Source organism: Cyanistes caeruleus, chromosome Z (assembly GCF_971803275.1).
Source record: "Cyanistes caeruleus chromosome Z, bCyaCae1.hap1.1, whole genome shotgun sequence".
NCBI lineage: Eukaryota > Metazoa > Chordata > Aves > Passeriformes > Paridae > Cyanistes > Cyanistes caeruleus.
Window position 1 is genome coordinate 67,841,248 of NC_141732.1, and position 13,745 is coordinate 67,854,992.

General features: G+C 44.5%; 1 protein-coding gene and 1 long non-coding RNA gene across 6 annotated transcripts; one reads left to right on the forward strand and one right to left on the reverse strand.

Annotated features, from left to right (window-relative positions):
• Positions 1 to 873: 873 nt before the first annotated feature.
• Positions 874 to 7,187, reverse strand: LOC111941424 (uncharacterized). 3 transcript variants are annotated; one of them, XR_002870008.2, is made up of 3 exons: positions 7,118 to 7,187; positions 6,788 to 7,001; positions 874 to 4,853 (listed from the first exon to the last, which is right to left on the reverse strand). It is a non-coding gene; the product is annotated as an uncharacterized LOC111941424 (long non-coding RNA). The 3 variants fall into 3 exon arrangements; XR_002870007.2 differs by having other exon boundaries at positions 7,105 to 7,187; XR_015281122.1 differs by having other exon boundaries at positions 6,788 to 7,187.
• Positions 7,188 to 7,257: 70 nt separating this feature from the next.
• LOC111941423 (uncharacterized) lies at positions 7,258 to 10,383 on the forward strand. 3 transcript variants are annotated; one of them, XM_086869559.1, is made up of 3 exons: positions 7,258 to 7,468; positions 7,747 to 9,326; positions 9,497 to 10,383. In XM_086869559.1, the coding sequence occupies exon 2, from the start codon at positions 7,953 to 7,955 to the stop codon at positions 8,589 to 8,591; it is 639 nt and encodes a 212-aa protein (XP_086725685.1). In that variant the 5' UTR covers positions 7,258 to 7,468; positions 7,747 to 7,952; the 3' UTR covers positions 8,592 to 9,326; positions 9,497 to 10,383. The 3 variants fall into 3 exon arrangements, with proteins under 3 accessions (XP_086725685.1, XP_086725683.1, XP_086725684.1); XM_086869557.1 differs by having other exon boundaries at positions 7,282 to 7,468; positions 7,660 to 9,326; XM_086869558.1 differs by having other exon boundaries at positions 7,283 to 7,468; positions 7,696 to 9,326.
• The last annotated feature ends 3,362 nt before the right edge of the window (positions 10,384 to 13,745 follow it).

Here is a 13,745-nt window from a genome sequence, read left to right on the forward strand (position 1 = left end):
GGAGGGGAGGTGCTTGGTGGACCTTAAGTCTGCTTCAGGAGTTTTGAGGAGAGGAGAGGGAAGGATATGGAGATCATTGTATTTTAGAGTGGGCATCCACCAATCTGGACCTGCTGGCTGGTTCTTGGGTCCCCCGATGCTGCTTGTCCAGGCTTGTGGGCCACAATTTTCATACAGACTTTGTGGCTGAGTCTGAATTGCTTTAAACTCATCTTCCCCCCAGGCTCCTCAGATGATGGATTTAGTCATTACTCTTTTGCACCAACTTGCTACTAGAATTGAGGTGGTATTGCAGCATTCTGATAGAAAAGACTACCTCCAACTTCTCTAAGAGAACTGCAACAAGCAGACTTGCTGACAGCCTGTTTCATCTCCAAATTTAATGAGTTCTACAAAGCAGTATAGAGTTCTATATGAGTTCTATATGAGTTCTATAAGGCAGTGTAGAAATCAGTCTTTTATTATCCCATAATCAGACTTCTGGATACACAGCACTAAACACTGACTGAAAAGCCTCACTAGGACACTGAAGAAATTGGTATTTATAAACAAATGAAAGGGTAAAAGATTAAGATAAAAACTTAGCTCTAACAATCGCAGGGTGCTTATTTTAATTAAAGTAATGAACAAAACCAGAGACATGTCATTTAAAATGAGCTTCCTAGAAGCAAACAAGTACGCATGAGACATAATAGCTAATGAAGAGGATAACCTGCTGACGAATAATAAAAATTTTGACACTTTTAACTCATCCTTTAAATATTCCTGCAGGAGGGATTATCAAAGCAAAAAACCCAACCATCCAAACCAAAAATTGGGTGTCTGGAAGCACTTTTTTTTCATTCTTTTAAGTATAAGAAACTGCAACAGAGGGAAAGAATAAAAGAGTTTTATTTCTGTTTCGATACTCTCAAACTTCATATTGCAAATACATAAATTTTTGTAAAAATACATATACAAAAAATAAGAAGATAAGTATTAAAACATCTGGAATGGGTTTTCATTTTCCACAGGTTCTCCTTTTGAAGAGGTTTTATACCAGAAAATATTTTTCATGTCCATATATTTATACATTCACATTTTTCACTTTCCTTGAAGGACCTAAAGACACTTTGGGAACCATTTGGGAGACCCAGGTAGCTTTTCCTTGTATTTTAGAGAGAATTAGCTTCTCAATTTTTTCACCTTGTGTCATTTTACAACGGGAAGCAACCTGCCTCACAACAGAGAGTTGGAGACAGGTGCATGCTATAAAACTGAATCAGAATTTGCATCTCAAATTAAAGAAAAAGTTATTTGAGATTATTGACAGTACCAGACATAGAGGTAGTCCTACAGATTTGGTGATGCTAGTCATATGATTAAAATTCTCATGTTTACTGTTTTGTAGTGATAAGGCCAGTTAGCATTTCTTGAAGCTCCTAGGGATTGCTTTTTGATGTAAAATTCTGTGTTTGATTATGTTAGGTAAAAAAAGGGAATGGGAGAACAAGTCTGATTTTGATACTGCATCATGTCTCAAGGATATAGTATATTTTCTTTTTAAATATTGAAATTTGCAGTGAGACCTAATCTACAGAAGCAGTGTCAATGAGAGTGTGTATGTGCAGACAGCTAGCAAATCCTTAATGTTTTTTTCATCCAATATTCAGCATAAATCCAAGCTTATATGATCTATCACTTCGGGTCAAAATGTTATTAAAAAAAAAATCAACATTATGCATTACAGCTTTATGCTCTTTTTAAATTACAGAACAGCTGCCAGATGATGAGAATTTTGGTAGAGTATCATAAAAATGCTTCAGTGAGAGCTCTCCTAGAGAAAGTCTACAGAAACCTGACATTTAAATTCAGGAGAAATATATGAAGGGGGATGGTCTAAAAAAGTAGGAAATGCTCTAAATGTTCTGCTGTAAGACTGCTGTTCCTTTTCCTAAAGGATGAGGCCCAAAGACAAGCCAAAGGGGGGAAAAAAAAGGAAAAAGGAAAAGGGAAAAAAAAAGAAAAAAGGGAAAGGGAAAGGGAAAGGGAAAGGGAAAGGGAAAGGGAAAGGGAAAGGGAAAGGGAAAGGGAAAGGGAAAGGGAGGGGGAAAGGGAGGGGCAAAGGGAAGCGGAAAGAGGAGGGGAATGGGGAGGGGAGGGGAGGAGACTCGAGGAGAGGAGACTCGAGGAGAGGAGACTCGAGGAGAGGAGAGGAGAGGAGAGGAAGAAACCATTTAGCACAAATATATTGAAAAAAACCGCAAGCAATTTTCACAAGTACCAGGCAAGATGGCTATTGCCTAATGTGCTGGAATGAGGCAGGTTGGCTTCAGAGCAACCTGTCTGCTTAGGTAGAAGCCCAGGAATTGAAAACTTGAAAGTTTGAATGATGATGGTAAATTGATTTCTCACTGTGGAAGGCAGAAACAGCAGTTCATTGGTTACCAGGCTGGGATGAACCCTGACCTGTGCTTCTAGTAGAGATACAAACCTGGCCTCAGCAACTCAGCTCTTACATCTTCATGCCATTTTGGAGCCAATCCATAAAAATGAGGGCTGGTCTAGTGGTCTTTACAAAGTCTTTCCCTCTGCTTGTTGGTATTGTAAGCCATGGATGCTGGTGCTGCATGCAGCAAGTGGAGTGCCCTGGCCTGTGGGTATTTTCCATTTCTCAAAGGCCAAAAGAAAACAGCAAGTTCACAGTGACACGGCAGGGAAACTCCAGGGCGGGGTGATGCTCTCTGCCCACTCTTCCTCTGCATCTGGGCTGGCATGGACAGCATGTGCTCAGGGGGTGAAACATGGGTGCACTGCCTCCAGCACCAGTGAAATCCCAGTATTTCAGAGGTTTTATGGGTTTCCAGTATGAGTAAGATAGTAGTGGAGATGAAATGTTTAAGCAAGGGAGGGTTGCTTGCTTTCTTGCTTTCACCCACCCACCCAGGTCTTAGCCCTGCACCTGACAAGCACCTAAAAGGTATTGGCTTGCTGAGACTGATGCACAAACTGCAGCTTTTCCTCATAAAATCTCAGAATCCAAAGCAAATTTCACCTTAACGAAAACTAGTAATTTTTTTCAGGAAAATAGTGTTATCTGTCATGATTGCATTTGGCAAGCCTCACTAGCTTTAAAGTTGTTATTTAGAGATACAGTGTTTGCCAACATGATACAATTGTAGATGCAAGCCTCTTGACTTCAAAGAGGAAACAGCTTTGAAATGGCAAATTAAGTTTGGCAAATTTTGGCAACTACTTTAACAGTGAATTATTACTGATTTTTTTTCCTTGCAATTACTCTGTTTTTCACAAGAGCTCTTGCTGTGCAGAGACTCTGAGATGTCTCCTCTGAGCTCAGAGAGAGCACAGTGGTACCACTTTCATAAGCTAAGGCAAAACCTTGGTAAAATGTTAAGACACATCTACAGCTGTCTCCTAAACACTGACTGATTTAAAATAGACTCCTCCTTGCATACTGAGCATTTGTCAGGCTGAACTGATATGTTTAGAATATTCAATTCATTTCTTTTTCCAGGAAAACTCCACATCTGTTCAGTCTCACCTCCTGTTTGACACGAGGGACAGGTATTTGGGCTCCAAAGTTTTCCCTCAGCCCTCTCCATACATTGTGCCTACAAGAGTTGGCATTGCAGTTTGTTTTGTTGCCTGGAGACAGCTGCAGGAACACACAGTGGCATAAATCACACCTGACTCTGTTGCTAAGGAAATAAGACCATCTCCTGTTTTTCCTTCAGAATTAGTAGTAAGTGAGAAAAGAGAGAAATTTATATTCAGGATATTTAAAATATTGCATTAATTTCAAAAAAGGAAAAAAAAGGAAACTATGTCATGCACATCTGTAACAGCTTCCCTGGGGGAAAAATACTGAATTTTCATTCTTCTGGAGGTGATCACTGTAAGCATAGAATTTGAACAGGTTGTGTGATAGAGGAAAATAATTAGACACAATCTGGATTTGGGGCATGAAATTCCATAAACTTTTTGAAAAGCTTTTAAAATTGCAGAGCAGTGCCTGCTGCTCAACCAAATGTTTATGGAGTTTCAAAGGAAGGAGAAAACCGGTTTTTGCTACTAAAAACTTGACTTTGGCAAAAATTGAACTAGAATCAGTTGTAATGCATGGGGTTAACTGACTAGGATCTTCATCTACTGTGTCATTTGCCTGCCCCTCAAGTTTCAGAGCCTTATACCAATTGTTTTAGGGCACCTGAGAAGGCAAGGAAGGCTGGTAGGGATTTATCTGTCACTCTGCAGTGAGTTTTCCCCCAGCACCAGCACAATCCATGACTAAAGTCAATCTTTCTCTTGCTTCAGTGAATGGTCACCCTCTTGCCTCTGTGGTTGTAAACAGATATATATTATGCTCCAATTATAAATGGAAGAAAATTTTTATCAGGTTACCAGATCCAATTTTTTGAAGACCTTGTTGAATGTGATAGAACAATATTATGTGAGGAGATGCATGCAATAGTGCTAGTATGCAAACTCTAACATATAAAACAATATTTAACAATAAGCTTAACATGACAGAAAACAACAAAATTATTGATGGTGTGCAACATTTGTTCAGCTGTTGGTGGTGGCCAGATGAACAAAATGTCCCACTAGTGATGTCTTCTAGTCTTTCTTCATTCTTTCCAAGATGTGGTGTAGCTCTTCTATAGCAGAATGAACAGTGATTAAGTTCTGTGTCCATTGTCCTTTGCTTCAGACAAGTTCCAGCAGTTAACACATGTTGTTGTGCTGCAGTAGTTTTTTCACCAGTGCAAGGTTCATTCCAATGGGGGTAGGCAATAAATCTTGACAGGATGTGTAGCTAGATTGCAGCAATTCGTGGGTTGTGACAGAATCATCTAATTTAGGGAAAATTATGAAAGCAGATGTTTGCTTATTTCTGTAGAGATGTTATTTCTCAATATGGAATCAGGAATAATTCTCACACAAACACATCTCTTTCCAACATATATAAGCACAGTTCCAAGGTTTTCATCAGGATGGATTTCAAATTAACAAACATTTTGTTCAGTGTCAAGATAAATGTCTTGTGCCTTAATCATGTTATTTCCACCAATAAATCCTTGTTGTTCCCATGCAACACATGCATCAACATGAACAGTTTGCTATTTGTTCCCATTTTGCTGGACCCATACTCTGTACTATATCAGATAGGGAATAATTCCACAATTATTTAATCCTTGAGCAATGATTTGGTATGTGATGTAAGCTGAAGCAGTGTGTATTATTAGAATAAAATCTTTACTAACTGGTAGGGTCATAGGTGAAATTAACTAGATGCCACCAAAATGGAAATTATCTTTGAAATTATTTGCATTATCCCAGATTACTTTATGAATTTTAGTTGGCAAGGTACATTGCCTTCTCTTATAATTGCTGCTGCAGGAAGTTGTATCCACAATTGAGTTTGGATACCACTAATAGGTATTGGTACAGGCAGTAACTAGAACAGTCATAATACAAGCTGGAAATCCTTTTCATCAATTCTTTCCCATTGAGGTAATATCCCTGATAAGAGCAATTGTTTTCAATTGGTATAAAACACTTGGTACTGAGTTTATTTTGTCTACTAGGACTTCACCATTCATGCTCTATAGCAGTCCTGATCCTGTCCCCAGGATACCAGTCACATCTCTCCTTGATCATTTTGGAGTGGTGAGGGTTGGTCCACAGAACAGCGAAAACCATCCTGTGTAAGGTGTGTTAAGCAATGATGAGTAGGCAGGCTTAATTGCAGATATTAATCTGTGCTGATAATTCCACTTGTTTGAGGGACCACAAAGGCCTAAACAAAACTTTTTGCTGGACACATAGGGTTCAGTTTGGAAGCGTATGGAGGTAAGGTTTCAACAGTATTACTGGGAGTCTTGAAAACTTCTACTTTCCAATAAGACTGGTATGAAGAGGAGCTTTGTCAAAAGATAGAGGTGATCCAAACTTTGACTGAATACAAACCGTAATCAATTTTTGTACTGAACTACAGTTGTCCTTGACTCTATACTTTCTGTGTCACTCCATGACTAGGACTTCTACAGAGCAGAAGGGTTAGGATGCTGCCATCAAGGAATTCACATCAGGATCAAGCTGCCTGCTTTCTCACTCATAGCACTGACATGCAGCAAGTTAAATTAGTCGACTTGATGAGCACCTGGGAAAACTATGGTCACATGCAATGCATGCTATGAAAACCTACCAGTAACATTAGGGGGGTGTTTAACTCTTTACAGCACGCATGCTTTCTTGTTAGAAATCTACTTGTTAGTTTTCTGTGCAGTCACCGATAAAGCCCACAGAGGGGAAAAGTAGCAGATTCATGGATGATTGACTTTTACAAAGCAAACATGACTCTTCACGAGCATAAAGAGCATTGAAATCTTCCCACATCAGGCAGCCCAAACATGCTTTCTTAGCTTGCATAAGTGTGCTTTGAGTCACAGAATCACCTCAGTATGAGGTGAAAAAAGACTGCCAGAGGTCAGCTGGTCCAACTTCCCCTGCTCAAGCAGAGCCACTGGAAGTTGGTGGCCAGGGATCACAGTCACACAGCTTCTGAGTTACTCTAAAGAAGATCATCTCATCAGCACCCTGGGCTAGATCTGTCACTGCTCAGTCACTGTGGGAGCAAAAAAGAGGTGTTCTGATGTTCAAAGGGAAGGCTTTTGCTTTTCAGTGTTTTGTTTTGTGTCTGTTGTCACTGGGCATCCCTTAAAAAAGCCTGGCTCAGTCTTCTCTGCACCATCCTGTCATGTATGGATATACCTTAAAAAATTACCTCTTTCAGAGTCTTCTTCAGGTTGAAGAGTCTGTAGGCAGTGCTTTCAGCACTTCATAACAGGGGAGATGCTCTAGTTCCTTCATTATCCTGTAGAACTGTCACTGGTGCTCTCCCATACACCCATCTCTCTCTCATGAGGGTGAGTCCTGCAATGGGCACAGTACTCCAGGTGTTGCCTTACCACCACTGATCAGGAGGAGTTGAATCAGACCTGCAAAGTCAGCAGAGTAAGAAATGACTCAAGATGGTTTATTTCTGACAAAACATAGTACTAGGTATTAATGATGAAGCCTGTGATTTTATATAAAAAATACAGAAATGGAATACTGCTTGATAGCAAGGCAGCCTAGTGAATCTGGGAATTTTACGTTCCCTGAGATCAGAATTTGTGTGTTCTGTCTGGTAGTTCCTGAAAGCCCTGTGATGTCACCAGAAACTCATTGTGACATGTGTGACATCAGTACCTTTTGCACTGTGGGCCAGCCCCGAAGCACCAGAATGCCTGCCCTCCTCCACTGGGGAAATCTATACGTGCGGGAGGATTTGTTATGTGGAAACAGCAGCAGGACCTGGGGAGCAGGTCCCAACCTGATGCACTCCCAGGCTTCAGCTGCTGTTGCTGAGAAGCCAGGAACTGCTTTTACACCTTCACAGTTCCTGCCTGCACATGTCAGAGAGGTCAGTCACTGCCCTACCCTGAGAGTTGTCACATGCAGAGACACCTCTGGTGTCACTTGTCTGCCCCATATAGTCCCTGGCCCTTGTGGCAGCTCAAGCACAGCCTTGAGGTAGAATGGGCAGCTCTTTGGTGCTTGATGTGGACAGCTTGGCTGCTGTCTGCAGACTGCATCTCTGGATTGTGCCTCCAGGCCAGGCCAGGAGCCTCGTGTCTCTTTGGCTTGCAGTGCATTGGAGGAGGCTTTCTCAGAAGGTGACATCTCTTCCTCTACTGCCAGCAACAACCAGGTGCCCCTGGCTCTCCCTCAAAGAGCTTTTGAGTGCCCAATCTGCCTGGACACCATTGAGGAGGAAACCTCCGTGAGCTGGTGTAGACACACTTTCTGCTTTCCTTGCATACTGGAATGGGCTTGCATCAGACCTGTGTGCCCCATCTGCCAGGAGCCCTTCAAATACCTCTTCCGCAAGGTGGGAGAGAATAACTATGAGGTGTACTACACCAGCTCTACCAGACGTAATCGAGGAAGGAGAGGTCGTCACCACTCTGCAGAAAGGAGGTGGCATCATTCCACAGGCCACCGTCACCGCAGATCTTCCAGTGAACAGCGCAGCAGCATCCGTGCCAGAGACTGGGGAAGGGACCGCAGCAGGTCCCGGAGGCGGAACCATGATGGCCACAGCAGGGGTCAGCAGACTGGGAGTTATGACCCCTCCAGCAGCAGGAGATGGCAGCACAGCAGGGCTCACGGCACGGCTTCTGAAACTTCTCGTGGTTGGGACCAAGCTGCAAGGCACGAACGGGATGTCCCAGTGCGCATGGGGAGGAGTGAGCATCGTCAGCGGGCACAGTGGGAATCATCCAGGGAATCACGGGCAACAAGCAGACGATTTCGGAGCAGGTCTCATACTGCTTCACGACAAACACAGAGAGAAGAGCAGAGAAGGAGGGATCACAATGAGGGACAACCTGCAAGGCATGAACAGGATGTCCCCGACTCCTTGGGAAGGAGTGAGGACCATCAGCAGGCACAATGGGATTCCTCCAGGGAACCCCAAGCAACAAGGAGTCGATCCCATCAATCCCAGCAGACATCCCAGCCCTGAGGGGCACAGGGAAAGCTAGCACACCCTACCAAGAAGACTACTACTGTATGTCCTATTACTTGTGTCACAAACTGTAGTACTTTACACCAAAACTGGTCCTACGGACAATTCCAAAAATAAAGTAAATTCCAACCATCAAGCTTGGAGCATAGAATCTCTTCTCCATCAGAAAACACATCAGAAAATCTAGAGACCTCTGTAAGGATGACCAGGTTAGGAGAATAAAAAGCTAGAAGGTAGAAGCTAGAAAAAACACCTTGAACTGGTTTATTCCTAAACCAGAAGGTAGTGCTGGGTATGAATGGTGAAACCTGTGACTTTATATAAAAAATACAGAAATGGAATACTGCTTGATAGCAAGGCAGCCTAATGAGACAAGCTACCTGGGAAGCTTTTGTTCCCTGAGGCCAGAGCTTGTGTGTTCTCTCTGGTAGTTCCTGAAAGCCCTGTGGTGTCATCAGAAACTCATTGTGACATGTGTGACACCAGTCCCTTTTGCAGTGTGGGGCAGCCCTGAAGGATCAGAATGCCTGCCCTCCTCCAACGAGGACAGGCATCGGCAGGTGGGGGAAGGATGGACCCCCATCTTGTTGGCTGCTTTCTGAGGGTATAGAGAGGATTTCCTGTGCAGCAATAGCAGCAGGACCTGGGGAGCTGGTCCCCACCTGCCACATTCTCAGGCTTCAGCTGCTGCTGCTGAGAGGCCAGAAACTGTTCTACACCTTCACAATTCCTGGTTGCACAAATCAGAGAGGTCAGTCACTGCCCTGCCCTGAGAGTTGTCACATGCAGAGACACCTCTGGTGTCGCTTGTCTGCCCCATATAGTCCCTGGCCCTTGTGGCAGCTCAAGCATGGCCTTGAGGTAGAATGGACAGTTCTTTGGCTGCTGTCTGCAGACTGCATCTCTGGATTGTGTCTCCAGGCCAGGCCAGGAGCCTCGTGTCTCTTTGGTTTGCAGTGCCAGATGGCATTGCAGAAGGGCTTGGCAGAAGGTGGCATCTCTTCCTCTACTGCCAGCAATGACCAGGTGCTCCAGGCTGAGTCTCCACATAACTCAGAGAACCAAATGTGCCCAATCTGCTTGGACATCATTAACAACCAAGTGTCAGTGAGCTGGTGCAGCCATGCTTTCTGCTTTCCTTGCATACTGGAATGGTCCCGCAACAGAGCTGTGTGCCCCATCTGCCGGGAGCCTTTCCGATACCTCCTCCGCAAAGTGGGAGACAATAACTATGAGGTATACTCGATAGGGCACTACACAAGCTCTGCAAGATATAATCGAGGAAGGAGAGTTCATCACCACTCTGCAGAAAGGAGGTGGCATCATTCCACAGGCCACCGTCACCGCAGATCTTCCAGCGATGAGCGCAGCAGCATCCGTGCCAGAGACTGGGGAAGGGACCGCAGCAGGTCCCGGAGGCGGAGCCACGATAGCCACAGCAGGGGTCAGCAGACTGGGAGTTATGACCCCTCCAGCAGCAGGAGATGGCAGCACAGCAGGGCTCACAGCACGGCTTCTGAAACTTCTCGCAGTTGGGACCAAGCTACAAGGCACGAACGGGATGTCCCAGTGCGCATGGGGAGGAGTGAGCATCGTCAGCGGGCACAATGGGAATCACGGGCAACAGGGAGCCGATCTCGTCAATCCCGGTGGAGATCCCACACCCCTGAGGGGCACCGGGGCAGGTAGCACACCCTACCAAGAAGGGTACTACTGTATGTCCTGCTACGTGTGTCACAAATTACAGTACTTCACACGAAAGTTGGTCCTACTAAAAATTCCAAAAATAAAGTCAATTCCAACCATTAGATTTTGGACTCATGTATCTAATGTCTGTTACAAAATGCACTGGAAAATCTAAAGAGACCCTTGCAATGATGCTGAAGATTACGAGGGTAACAGGCTAGAAGCTAGTCTGCTGCTTTTCTCATCCCGTTCTATGTTACACTTATCTATATAAGAGCTTATACTGAGTGCTTCCTATTGCTGTGCCATTTCTCATTATATTGCATTTCCATGCCATGATCAGCGAAAATAAAAGGAGAAAAATTCTTTCTGCCCTCGTGCCAACAACATCAATGCATAGTGGAAAGCATCTTGGCCTTCCACATCACCCATTTTTTACAGTTTACCCCAAATATCACCCAGAATATCTTCTCTTCTTACCAATTTTCTCACAAGGTGGCAGTGAAAAGTGAAGTTGATTTATAATTACTCTGCTGTATTACAGACTATGTGGAATGTTCTGTGTAGAGCTTCACTTTTAATGCCCCTAATGGCAGTACAGTCTACAGATTCCAACTGACATCCAAAGACTACCAAAATCACTGAAAACAATGGTGGACCCAGGATACTGTTACTTTCAAGCGAGACAGAGGTGATCCAAAAAGTTAATTACTGTGCCAAGACAAACTATTAAATTTTTTTTTATTGAACTACAGTTGTCTTCTACTCTGTACACACTGTGACTAGGGCTGCCACAGAGCAGAAGAGTTAGGAGTTCAGATCAGGATCAAGCTGCCTACTTGCTCACTCACAGCACTGATGTGAAATCAAATTGTACTGGCTGGGAGCTCTTGACTCTTGCAGTCACTCCACCATAGAAGGCCAGCAGAGTGGTCAGGCATGATTTTTTCTTTATAAGGTCATGCTGTTCATCTCAGATCACTTCCTGGTCTTATATGTGATTCAACAGTGCTTCCATGAGGATCTGCAACATTATCTTCCCAGGCACAGAGGTCAGGCTAAAAGGTTTGTAATTCTTCACACCTTCCTTACTTCCCTTCTTAAAAATGGAGCAATGCTTCCCTTTTTCTAGTCACCAGGTACTTGGCCTCACTGACATCACTTTTCAAATATGATGGGAAATGCTTGGCCAAAACAGCACTCAGTTTCCCCTCAGGGACAGGATTTCCCTGGGATCATGTTGACAGAGTCCATAGACTTGTGGTTGTTCAGTTTCATCAAGTGGCCCAGGACCTGCTCTTTGCTCACAGCTTCAGTCCCCCAACACCCACCTAAAGTTCAAGAACTTGAGAGATGTGGTAAACTGACTACAAGCTGGTGAAGACTGAGGGGAGGAATTCATTGAGTACTTCAGCTTTCTCTGTATCTGCTGTTACCAGTTCTCCATTCTCACCTATAAGGGACCATTACCTCTCTGGCCTTTCTCTTCTTCCCTATATCCTTAATAGAATTACTTCTTGCTATTCTTCAAATGTCTTGTGAACAAGGCCCAGTTCCATCTGTGCCTTGGCTTTCCTCATGCTGTCCCTACACATCTGAACCATATCCCAGTACTCTCTTCAAGTCACGTGTCCCTGATACACTGGCTGTGCATTTTCCTCTTCCTTCTCAATTTGAGGAACAGATCTTTGAGGCTCAGCCATACCATTTTCTGGCCTTCCTGGCAAGATTTTCTACACATCATGATGGTGAGCTCTTGTGCTTTAAGGAAAGTGGCCTTAAAGTGCTGCCAGCTCTGGTCAGCCCCCATGCCCGTAAGGACAGTTACCCAAGGGATCTAATTCACCAACTGCTTAAACTGGTTAAAGTTCTTCTCTTCTAATCTTCAGGGTCCTGACCATTGTCCTTTCCAGGCCCACACTCTATGAGATCATGAATTTCACCAGGGCATGGTCACTGCTGCCCAGGCTGTGTCCAGACTTAACCCCTCTAATGAGCTCATCTGCATCAGTGAGCACCAGGCCCGGTCATGCTCCCCCTGCGTTGGTCTGGCCAATACCTGGACCAGGTAGTTTTCCTCTGCACACTCCAAGAATGTTCTGGATTGTTTACAGCTGGCTGTATTGCTCTCCCAGCAGATGTCTGGGTGGTTGAACCCTCCCATGAGGATGAGAGGTGGTGAGGATGATGTGCCCTGCAGCCAAAGCAAGAAGGCCTCATCAGCAGACTTCTCCTGTTCAGCAGCCTGCATGTAACCTCGACCAGCTGTCCTTTCTTTGCACTCCTGCCCAGTTTCTTCTCCTGCCCAGCCCACTCTTACCACTGTTACTGCTCCCCTCCCCAGCTGAAGATTCCTGTGTCACTGAAATCTGCCATAGTTGCCCGTGGCAACACCCTTGACACATCACCCTACTTGAGAGAGCTGCCTCCAGGTCTCTCAGCTCTTCAATCATCCACAGAATCCCCTGAGTTGGAAGAGAATTATCAGGATCATTGTGTCTAACGCCTGGCCCCACACAGCCCCATCCTAAGGATTGTGCCTGAAAATGTTGTTCAAACGCTTCTTGAACTCTGTCAGGCTTGGTGCTGTGACCACTTCCCTTGGGAACCTGTTTGAGTGCCCAACCACCCTCCAGGTGAAGAACCATTTCCTGACACCCAACCTGAACCTTCCCTGTCACAGCTTTCCACTGTTCCCTTGGGTTCTGTCACCGAGCAGAGATCAGTACCTGCCCCTCTGTTTCTCCTTGTGAGGAAGCTGCAGGCAGCTGTGAGGTCTTTGCCAGGCTGAACAAGCCAAATGAACTCAGCAGCTCCTTGTATGACTTCTTTAGGCCCTGGCTTGGGTGTCCCTGACTCCAGGAACCCCCTGCCCTGCTCATTCTCATGCTCAGCCCCCAGAACTTACTGTAGCTGACACAACCGTCCCTGCTGCTGCTTGTGCCTCACTGCCTGTCCCTAAGCCTTCCTCATAACTTTTGAGATATATTTTATACTTCCCAAGTTTTATCAAATGTAGCACAAACAACACTTACTCCCTCTTATGAATCTTTTGAAGACACTAGCTTAAATACCCATTGTTCGTCCTTCTGAGTTTTTCCTTCAAAATTCTGGAATGGAGCTGGGCTCCATAGGCTTGACCAGAATATCTTCCTTTGGGCAAAACAAAAGTGTTAAGACAAACTTTTTCCAGTAATTGCTCCCCTCTTGTGCAGGGCAAGGCCTTGAATGGCCAGTCCTTGTGATGACTGGTGGGTTCTGCAGGTTTCTCCCCCACAGAGAACTTCAAAGCTGTGGGAGCCGCTAAGTTGAGCTGTAGAAATTGCAAAACAAAAGCCCGCCAAAGACTTCATAGGCATGTTTAACCACATGAATGCTGGTATGCTAATAATTCCTTCCTGTTAATAATTTCTATTGCATTGGTGAGTAGAGCTCTCTATTAGCATGCCACTGTGAACAATACCTGAGCTGAAGAAATCACTGC